Genomic DNA, 11,045 nt, shown 5'->3' on the forward strand with positions numbered 1-11,045 from the left:
AGCACACAACCAGTTCCCAAGCGCCCAGGCAGGATCCAGGCAGATGTCCCCAGGGAGCAGAGCAGGCTGGAGCTGCTCCTGGTGCTCCAAGGCTTCCTCTCCTGGGAATTGCAGAGGGAACCCAGATCTGCTGAGGGCACAGAAGGGACAGGCAGAGCAGCATCTCCCAGAGGGGCCACTTGGCTCAGCTGAGCAGGGATCCCAGAGCACACAACCCTCATCCCTCCTGCCTTCTCTCACCCTGTGAAGCCTCTCTGATGTTCTTCCTCACGATGTTCCCTGTGCTCCCTCCAGAACAAGAGCAGCTTGTCCATCACCCAGTGGAAGTGTGCAGGGAAGTGACCAGGGAAGCAGCACCTCACCTTGTGCCATCTTCCACATGGAAGTCACTGAAGCAGGAGGTCACCAGGGTGGCTCCAGCTCAGGTTTCCCATGGAGTTTTCACTCCTACAGTGCCAACAGGCTCCTGACAGCCCTTCCATGCCCAGGATGGGAGCAGTGCCAAACGACTCTGCTCCTGCTGAAACACCTCCTCAGCTGCCAGGGCTGGCAGATGGGTGGCATCTGTGCCCAGCCACCCCTGAGCAAGCACCTGGCTCATCTCTGGAGTCCTCTGAACTTCCCAGAAATGTCTGCAGAGCAGCCCTGGGATGGCAGAGCGACCTTGGGAACTGTCTGTGCTGGAGTGGAACAAGAAGCTGTGGCAGTGGTGACCTTCCCGTCCTCAGCTCTGACACTGGAATGAACCTGCTCAGCACCTCCCCACGTTCATGTCTCTGCTCACCATCTCTTGGTGACAGCACTCACCCATCTATCCATCAGAAAGCTTCCAAGCACCTGCTCTGCAGGAATGATTGGACCAACAGGCTCTGTTCAACCCCAGCACTGCAGGAACCACCCTTGGCACAGAACTAACCAGGGAACAGCTCCCACAACCCAGCCAATCACACCAAGAACCACAAACATGACAACAATGTGACTCTGGCTGCTGACACAGTGCTGGGATGAGCCTTGGAGACTCCTTTATTTCCACAGTCACACTGAGGTGTGTGTCTGCAGCAGCAGCAAACCCAGCCAAACACAGGTATCCATCCCTCAGCCTGAGCAGCCACGGGCTCCCCTGGCCACCAGTGACTGGGGACACTCTCAGAGCAGAAAGGGAGCAGCTGCTGAGGCCATACAAAACCTCTTTGGTCCCATCACCTAAGAAGCAGCTTTGGGGTCTGCAGAGTGTGGGCAAATGGAGCAGTCAGAGCAGTGAAGTGAGGTCCTGCAGCAGGAGGGAGGGAGCACAAGGAGGGCAGGGCAGGGCTGGGCTATCACTGACCAGGGAGGTGTGGAGGGACAGGGACATCCCTCCAGAGCCACCTATGGTGTGAAAACCTCCTGGGAGCACCCAAAGGGGGACTGTGAGTTCTACAACTCTTGTTCGGCTCCTGGGTGAGAACAGGCAGGCACTGCTAACCAAGGTAAGGCACTAGGATCATTCCCATGGATTAAGGGATATAAATAAAGGCAAAGTCTGACCAGGGCAAGTGCAGGCACAGTGACTGACTGTCATTTCTGAAAGCCAGCACTGCCCAGGGGCTGTGTAACTCAGAGCAAGGTGAGGCTTTACCTCAGATCAAGGCACGTGGGGAGTCTGCAGAGCACCAAGAGAGTCCCTGTAAACTCCATGTAAACCCCAAAACGCTGCATTCTGCCCTCAGTCTTTGGTAAATGCTGTCAGTGACACCTGCACTGGCCCAAAACGTGCTGTAGGACAGGGCAAGGAGTGTCCCTTCCTCAGGGCCAGGCAGGCTGGAGATCCCACAGAGGCAAGGCAGGGCCTCCTGCCTCTGTTGGCATAAACAGCTGAGATTATCCTTACTGGAGATGAACATTCCGCAGGGCTGAGCTGCTGTCCGAGCACAGCAGCTCACAGCAGGTTCACCCCATGCTTCAGCAGCTTCTGCTTGGCCTTGCTGGGCAGGCTGAAGGCGCTGTCGTGCGGGTTGGGGACGCCTGAGTTGCGGAGAGGAGCTCCCAGCTGCTGGAAGTAGGTCTCCTGGACAGGATTCCGGCAGGCATACACGGCTGTGGAGGCGTTCCTGGAGGGGCAGGAAAAGGAAACTTGACAGCTTTGGGCAAGATTCACAGCTGGGCACTGGGTTCCCAAGTTTTGAGAGGGACTTTCAGGTGTGTCAGCACAGGAACATGGAGCTGAACAAGCAGCAAAATCCTGAAGGTCACAGGGAACCAGACCCTCCTTCTAAAGGGCCCTGGCATCCTTAAAAGGGAAAGTGGGATATCACAGAATCATTTAGTTTGGGAAAAGAACTCCAAGACCATCAAGTCCAACCTGTGACCAAGTCCAACTCGGTGCTCTGGCCTGGGAGACAGGGTGGGGATGGGTCACAGGTTGGACATGGTGGTCTGGGAGGGCTTTTCCAAAATTAATGATTCTGGGATTCCATGTGTGGCCACGCTTCAAAGATTCCCCTTCCTACCAGCCCACCACGAGCCTGGAACACTCCTCGTGCCTGACATTCCTCCTCTCCCACTGCTCTGGCCACAATCAAATCCCAGCACAGCACCTCGCAGCAGGAACCATGTGTTCAGTCACAGGTGTGATGAAGCTCAGAAAAGAGTCAGATTCAGTCAGCACCAAAGCCGTGATTAAAAAGTTTAATTAAGACTAAGAATCCCCCCCTCCTGGAGTATTCCCTGCAGGAGGGCTGGCAGGGAGCAAAGCCAAGGACCCTGGATTCCTCCTCGAAGGAGGAAAGCAGCAACTGCTATGTTTGCTGACACCCTTCTGTGACAACTCTCCATAAAAGAAAGCAGTTTTAGTCATCTTGTTACTCAGGCTGATTCACACATGGAGTTGCTTTTTTCGGGGTAACAGGGAACACGCCAGCTTAGCCAGTCAGTTTAGGATTGGATTTAAGGAGCCAGCGAAGCTCATGCTAAACAAGGAGTCCTCCAGTACTGAAGTGTGTGATTCACATTCCCTTGGCAAGCGGTGCCAGAGCAGCAAAACTCTGTAATTCCCAGGAGCATCTTTATTTCATCATGTTTTGGACAAACAAGCAGGAACAGGTGGGTGGGATCTGTGCACTCCCAGCTGAGTTAAGGAAAGGGGTGTTCACTTCAGCCCTGGCCTGGGGAAGGGCTCTGGATGTCAGGAAAGGCTCTGGATTTCGGGAAAGGCCCTGGCTGTGATAAGAGACCATCCTGCCTGGTGCATCACAATTGAGTTTGCCACGCACATCGTAGTGTGTTTCCAACCCAACGAGCCGTGCAAGAAAACAATATCTAGGTTGCCAATTCTGGGCGCCTTTGGCTCCCTGCCGAGACACAAATTTATTAGGAACAGCTAAATTTAAAACTGCGTCTTAGAACCTCATGGTGCCAGGAACTGGCAATTGTGTGAGTGCTGCATCTTAATCCAAGCCATGGCACCACTGAGCTGTGCCCTCAGTCCACCCTCCCAGTGCCACTGCAGCCTCTCAACATCGAGGCAGAGCATGAAGGAACCCACAAGTCAAAGCAAATTCAGGGAATAAAGCCAGGTGACTTGGGTGTGGTCACAACCTGTGTCAAAACCCAGGCAGCCTTGGAAAGGGGCTCTGCCCTCCTGTGACCACCTCTGAGGCTGGGACAGGAGGGCTGTGGGTACCCCTTACCTGATGATCACTTCTGAGGCCGTGGGGAGCTGGCTGAAGTCAGAGTGGATGAGTGTGGCCGCCCTCAGGAAGTGCCGGTCCAGGGGCCCGGGGGTGTGGGGCAAGTTGGCTGCACGACAGGAGAAAGGAGGTGTTAAAAACCCACTCTGCACTGGGCCCCCTTTCACTGAGCAGGAAAAGGCTCTGGAGCTGCACAACAGGCTGGGGACACCCTCAATCCCAACAGACACAGAAATGTTCCCATAAACCCCATTCTCCTCACTGCTCCCTCCCAGAAGACGAAGGCTCACCCGTGAGGACGTTCTGGACACGGTCATAGTGAGTGAAGGTGTAGTTTGTCCTGGCTGAGGCCGAGGAATCCTTGGGCAGAGTCTCCCTCAGGTGAACCTCGAGGCCATTCAGGGAGGCCAGGCTGCTGTGGTACTGCAGGCAGAGGGAAAGGCAAAGCTCAGAGCCTCACCTGGCCCTTCAAGGAGGTGCTGGAGAGAGTTCAGGTGACAGAAGGAGCAGACCCTTCCTCGCTCTGCTGTGCAGCTTCCCATGTAGAATGCCTGGGAAGCTTGGGCACAGAGGGGAGCAGACAAGTCACAGAGCTCCCAGGGTCAGGCTGGATGGGGCTCTGAGAAACCTGGTCCAGTGGGAGCTGTCCCTGCCTGGAACCAGATGGGCTTTAAGGTCCCTCCCAACCCAAACCAGTCTGGGATTCTACGACTCAGAAAAGGGCCCTTCAACCTGAAAATCAGCCATTAAGCCACCTGATGCCACTAATTACAGGAAAATGCGAGGCCCCATTAATTTACTATCAACCATTACTCTCCAGGGCTCATTTCACATGATTTACATCCCCAGCCAGGGACATTCCTTTGCTTACACCAGGCAGTACAAACACACAACAATGCACTAAATGAATGCCAAGCTGCTGTTCTGCAGTAGCCCAGAGGCTCTGATCATGCTGAGGCTCCCTGGGCACAGGCAGGGCACAGGCAGGGGTTCTCCACCACTCCTGGGAAGATTAACTCCATAATCCTCATCCTGCCAGTGTGCTTTCCCCTACTGGGGAGAGGATCAAGCCTTTATTCAGCAGGACGGCAGTGCCTGGCCTACCCTTGACCCCTGTCATGCCACAGATTTTCCCTTCTGTGCAGTGAAATGGAGGGATAAGACCTAAAGAGCAGCAGGAGGCGAGGCCAAGAGCCTCCCACTCCACAGGGAAAGTCTGGGATGGAACCCGCCCTCCCAGAGGTTCACAGCTGCACAAGTAGCATATTTTACCCTTCTTTGGTGTCATTTGGGGGCCTCAAAGCATTCAAAAAACCATTAATTATAACTCAGCTTGGACATCCCTGAGAGCTGAGGGTCATTTTTAACCTATAGATAAACAAAGGGACAGACAAGCCGAGGTTGTGCCTCAAATCCACCAGCAGCAGAGCCCAGCTGCACCTCCTGGGACACTGCTCTTCCTCCTGGGACAATGGGACATGCAGGGCACCTCTCCTAAGGGATAACAACCTGCACCCATGGGAGGGAGCAGCAGAAGAGCCCAGTCACAGCTGAAATCCAAGCTGTGTGACAGTGCAGTTTTGGTGAGGTCCATGACAAGGCTACGTGAGATGGAAGCAGGATGTTTGGGGAAAGAGGAACGTGAATGGATTGAGAGCTTGTCAGCCCCAGGGCAAGACATCAAGGAAAACGGGCTGTGCAATCCCTGTGCAACAGGGATTCTCCAGTGTGACAATTCCCACCTGCCTGTGTCCCCCCTGCTGCTCCAGACGAGCAGAAAGGGGACAAAGTGCCACATCTGGTGCAAAGGGCCCTGGCTGCACCTCTGGGTTCAGCTGAGCTGGCAGCAATCCCAACCCAGGCACATCAGCCCTGCTGTGCAGAGCAGTCATTCCCCAGCTCCCAGGGCCCCAGGTGTCCCACAGCTCCGAGGGGAAGGAGCAACCTTGAGGCTCTGCATTAGTCTGAGCTTCCCTCCACCTTCCAGTCTGGCTGGGTAAGGAAATTAGGTTGTTCCTATGGCAACTGGCATATCAAACAGGGCTCTGCAGCTTTGACTCAGCTCCTGGTAGGGAGGCAGAGGCCAGGCAGCAGCTCTGCAGCTGATGCTTCCCAGGAAAGATGGGGGTCTGGCACATCCTGCCCCTGCAGCCCCGTTAGCTCTGCTCACAGGGGATCCTGGGCACCCAAATCCCACCACGGGGAAATGTGGGATTACTCTGGTGTTACCCAGGTGCAGCACCCACAAGGCATCCCTCTCCCCAGCCCCAGGGAGCAGCCTGGAGGCTCCCACAGCCAAGGGAACCTCTCTGGGCCCCGCTGCCAGCCACGTCCGCGCTGCTCCCCGAGGGACAGGCGGCGATGCTTAGGGTGGGGGTTTAACAGAACCGACCTCGCTTCCCCAAAAGCGCCGAACCAACGGGGATCCCCAGCGAATCCCAGCTCCAGCACAGGCCCCTGGCAGCCCGTGGCTGTCTGTCACACCCACACGCTCTGCTCCGGTGCCGGCACTGCCAGACACCAGCAGCACCGGGAGCTGCCTGCGAGACGCGGCTGTCCCTGCTCCGACAGCTCCCACGCAGCCGCGGCTGCCGAGCCCGGCACGGCTCGGAGCAGGTGATGGAGGCACGGGGAGCACCGTTCAATGCTCCCTCCTCAGCTGTGACCCCACTGGTGCAGCTGCAGTGGGGCAGAGCTTTCCCACTCACCACATCCTCCACGGCGCTGCGGTCCCTGCGCAGCTGCTCCTCGGCCAGCAGCGACAGCACCAGCCCCTGGATGCAGTGAACGTAGAGGCACAGCTGGGCTGGCTCACCCCCTCTGCCACCCAGCCTGTCCCAGCTGCCCTCCCCGCTGCTGGGACATGGCCTGTCCCCTGCAGGGTCACTGGGCAGAGCCTCCTGAACCCCTGGGACCAGCGGCTGCCTCCTGCTCCGGAGCTGTGCGTGACCAGCAGGGCCCGGACAGTCCAAGCCCCAGACGTGGCCACCAGCTGTGCTGCCACTTCCTCCAGACACACGGTCCTGGCTCACAGTCCCTGGCTTGTCCTGCTCACTGGATTTTCTTCTGCTCAGCTCCCGGGCAGGAAAGGGAACAGCTGGACTGTGGCTGACTGAAAGGGAATTTTGGGAAGCGCGGTGACCAACATCAGAATCCGCAGGGGATTCCCCCTTGTCCTGGCTCTCCTGCTCCCAGGTGTAAGGGCTGGGAAAGGAAAAGCCTTCCAGGTATGGACCTCTAGTCCAAGCACATTCGGTCTGGAGTGAGGAAGGGCTTGGGAGCTGCTCTGTGTCACTCTCTGAGGGGAAGGATGTTTTCCCGCTGAGTTCCGAGCTTTCACTGCCTGCTCCACTCAGGTTTGCAGCTGGAGAATTCCTTGTGCTGGCTCCCATTCCAGAGAAGTCCATCAGAGGACTTGCAGAGCTGCCCAACTGCACAGCATCTCCTGGGGCAGGTGTGCCTGAAGGATCCTCAGGGGACTCCTGCACAGAGATTCCATCCAGGGCTTGGTTTTCATGAGCTCCTGTTGATTCTGGAACTGCCTGGGAGCAGAGAGCACTCTCCTCTCCTCTGGGGCCTGCTGGGGACATGGGTGACCTAGTGGGAGATGACAAATGGATTAAACACTGAGCAGGATCTGTGTGGAGCTATCCCACAGCTGATAACCCCACTGGCTCCTGGCACTGATCAGTGGCTGATCCATCCCCTGTGACAAAGAGACCTGGGAAAGGATGGGCCGAGGTCTAACACGGGTGAAAAGCCTGGGAATCTGACACTGCCCCTCCCTTGTCCACAGAGCAGTGCTGTGAGCTGAGGGACAACAGATCACAGCTGGTCTGGGGAAGCAGCTCTGCCCCAGGCTGCTCACAGCAGGGATGTGGACACGGGAATTCTGCCCAGCCTGAGGGGCCTCGGGCAGCTCCAAAGGCAGTGACAGAGCCTGAGTGAGTTCCAGGGAAAACAGTGACAATGGCAACAGGGACACTGTGCCTCGTGTGAGCTCCTGCTGCAAATCCTGCCCCTGGGTCAGGCTGCTTTCCCACCTGGCCATCCACTCCACTGGGAAGTCCCGGAGCACGGACACTTCCTCTCCTGTCAGGAACACCGGCATGATTCGGACTCCCGGCGGCAGCAGAGACTCTGCAAGAGCAGGGGAGGGGTGAGGCTTCAGTGAACATGTCCCAGCTTCAAAAACAGAAACCAAACCTCATCAGGGCAGCCTTTTCCTACTCTCCCAGCATTTTCCCATCCTGCTCATACCCTTCATGCCTGACACAGTCACATTTCCCCTCAGTGTTTCCATCCTGGCAGATCATCTCCACACTGATGCTGAGAGGGGATGGCTGGAGGTTTGGACTGCAAGCACCAGCCATCTGTTGTCAGGGCCTGGCAGTGGCCAAGTGGCCACATGGGGAGCTGGAATTAAGGCAGGCATGGTTGGGAATCTACAGGACTGGAATAAAACCCAGAAGAGCAAACCCAGCAGAAGGAGCTGGTTCTGATCACACAGCACAGGCTGGCTGGTGGCAGCAACACCCTCTGGGATAGTCTGGAGATAACTCCAGCACCCAGCACAGCTTGGATGTGAATCCCAGAGAGCCAGCTCGTGCTCCCATGCAGGGAAGGCAGCCCATAAGATGTAGCTGGATGCTCACCAGACTCCTGTGGCTCCTCAGCTCTGGGCTCACTCTGCAACAAAAGCCAAGAATCAGCTCTGTGGATGGATAAGGACACCTCTGTCACCCTCCCAGTCCCCCAAGGCTGCAGCAGACCCTGCACCACCTCCCAGCAAATGCTGGCTCTGTTTGGTGCTGGGAAGGGTTTTGGTCCTTAGGGAGCTCTCAAAGCCAAGGGGAGCTTCCCAAGAAGCAAAATACACCTAAAAGTCAGGACAGAGCCCAGATTTATCATCACCACCTGCTCAGGGCACAGAAACTCCCTTCATTCAAGCAGAAGAACAGCAAAGGTTGCCTTCATATCTGCACACTGACAGCTTTTTTATAGAAGATCTTGATCACATAAAACTTTTGACAAGCTTTAAAGCAAATGAAAACTGCTGTTTGTCCCCTTCAGACACTCATTTGGTGGACTTCCCAGTAAATACCATAACTTGTGTAAAAAGCCAGTCAAAACATCACATAGGTGAGATCTCACATATTCAGTAAGTTAAAGACTGAAAAAAAAACCCAAACTGGTAATTCCTAGTGCAGAAATCTTGGAACCTTTTTCAATCATAACTAATAAGAGCTTTAAGCATCAGCACCAATATTTGTCCTTCTCCATGGTGACACGTGCCAGATGTGTGTGGCAAGAGCTCCCACACCACATCCTGGCAGGGATCTGCTGGCAGGGAAGGTGTTCAGCAGCATACCTGGCCTGGGGACTGGCTGCCCTGCAGGAGGACTTTGGCAGTGAGTGGAGGTGGCAGCTGGGTGCTCACAATCCTGAAAGGACAAAGCAAAGTCACACAAGAATGGCTTGGCTTGAGAGGGAACTTAGAGATCATTAGAACAGAGAACTCTGATGATGTTTGGTGACAAAATACCTCTACCAGACAGACCAGAGACACAAGGTGACACACCCTGGTGCAGCACAAGGCTCCCAAGTCCCTCCTCAAGTCAAATGTCCAGGTTCCTGCACTCTCAGGTGCTGCAGTGACTCACTCCAGTGTCCTGCCTGCAGCTATGAGGTCACTCCCTGGCAGATGCTCTCCCTGTGGCACATTTCCAGTGCTCGTAAAAGGTGTCACTGGAACAGTTCATGCCAAAGAAAAATGGCACTTGAGTGCTGCTGCCAAGGAATTCTCGGAATTCCCCACCTCCTGTCTTTCAAGGCCACCTTGGAGGCTTTCCTTGAAGTCTTTCAGTCATCTTTGATTGAAAGAAACTGGAATTTATCATGGGGAACCATGGCTCATGCCCCTGTGCACTTCCTGTCAGTACAGACAGTGGTCCTGGACAGCAGCTCAGGCAAACCCAGGGACAGATGGACACACCTGCACTGAACTGCAGAGGGAACACTGCTGGGAAAGCACAACATCCACTCATCTCCCTTTTCCTTGGTGACTTCCCCCTAAAAAGCCTCAGAAATTCAGTCCTCACATCCTGCTGAGTATCAAAAGCAGCAGATTTCTACTACAACCCAAGTCTTGAACTCCTTCATGGTGATGAGCACATTGGAGAGACTGTTCACAAGGGCCTGGAGTGACAGGACAGGGGGCAATGGATCCAAACTACCAGAGGACAGGGTTAGATGGGATATTAAGAAGGAATTCTTCCCTGGGAGGGTGTGAGGCCCTGGCACAGGGTGCCCAGAGAAGCTGTGGCTGCCCCTGGATCCCTGGAAGTGTCCAAGGCTGGGTTGGATGAAGTTTGGAACAACCTGGACGAGTGGAAGGTGCCCCTGCCCATGGCAGGGGATGGAACAGGATGGGATTTAAGATCCTTTCCAATCCAAGCCATTGCATGATCCCATGACTGCACAGACCACTCAGTCTCAGTGACACAGGACAGACAGGGACTGCCTGGCCTGAAGCTCTGATGGTCCTGCTGATAACCAAGAACAGCCCTCGAGCCCTCGCTCTGCTCCCTGGATGCACTCCAGGACCCAACCCTGGAAAGGGGTGGATTTTACCCTCCAGGGAACACCTGGAGGTTACTTACAAGCCTTTGTACTGGATGCAGCCTGCCAGGACATGGGGAGAGCGCTGGCACGTCTGCAGGATGAGAGCTGCCTTCAGCAAAAGCAGGGGATCCACCTGGACAGGGAGAGCCAGGGCAGTGAGGCCACAGAATCCTGGCAAACCTTGAAGCAGCAAATAAACAAGCACAGTGGCACTGGGGCAGGTCTAGAGGCAGAGGACAGGCTCTTACCTTGGTTTTGTCCAGATGCCAGAGAGAATTGAAAATCCTGTGGAGGTCACTGGTGTTTTTTTGGATGTGTTCAATGTACCTGTCCCACTCCCTGCTCAGCTCCTCCTGGGAAAACACCTGTGGGTGACAGAAACCCCCACACTGTCACTGCAAAGTGTCCATGCACTTGGGATGGGAGATGCAATCCACATGGGCCAGAGCCTGTCAGGAAAAAGTCAGGAAAAGGTGGGAGACAACACTGAGGGCAAACTGCTTAGGGTGACCACCTGGGAAAAGCTCAGCAGAGCCCCCCAAGACCTCGGAGCAATGGCAGGGATGACCTGCTCACTTTTCCAGGTCCCACTTCTTGCATGTGTGACCCTTGGCAGGAGGAAGGCAACACAAGGGAACATTGCAGAGCTGGGACACCTCGGGAAGGGTTTAAATCTCCCCAAAAGTCACCGTATCCCCAGTCCCTCGTTACCAGGTCCCTCATTACTGTGTCCCCATGTCCCCAGTCCCTCGT

General features: G+C 55.4%; 1 protein-coding gene across 1 annotated transcript in view; it reads right to left on the bottom strand.

Moving 5' to 3' along the window:
• Nucleotides 1-989: 989 nt before the first annotated feature.
• HPS4 (HPS4 biogenesis of lysosomal organelles complex 3 subunit 2) overlaps nt 990-11,045 on the bottom strand; it is a 12,336-nt gene continuing 2,280 nt past the window's right edge. The window contains exons 4-12 of the mRNA XM_033518177.1: nt 10,541-10,657; nt 10,331-10,425; nt 9,040-9,112; nt 8,324-8,357; nt 7,712-7,808; nt 6,377-7,265; nt 3,959-4,091; nt 3,669-3,777; nt 990-2,090 (exon numbers count right to left, since the gene is read on the bottom strand). Coding sequence (XP_033374068.1) covers nt 1,919-2,090; nt 3,669-3,777; nt 3,959-4,091; nt 6,377-7,265; nt 7,712-7,808; nt 8,324-8,357; nt 9,040-9,112; nt 10,331-10,425; nt 10,541-10,657 — 1,719 coding nt within the window. The 3' untranslated portion in view covers nt 990-1,918. The remainder of the gene's footprint in view (nt 2,091-3,668; nt 3,778-3,958; nt 4,092-6,376; nt 7,266-7,711; nt 7,809-8,323; nt 8,358-9,039; nt 9,113-10,330; nt 10,426-10,540; nt 10,658-11,045) is intronic.

The sequence above is a fragment of the Parus major genome, chromosome 15, assembly GCF_001522545.3.
Source record: "Parus major isolate Abel chromosome 15, Parus_major1.1, whole genome shotgun sequence".
NCBI lineage: Eukaryota > Metazoa > Chordata > Aves > Passeriformes > Paridae > Parus > Parus major.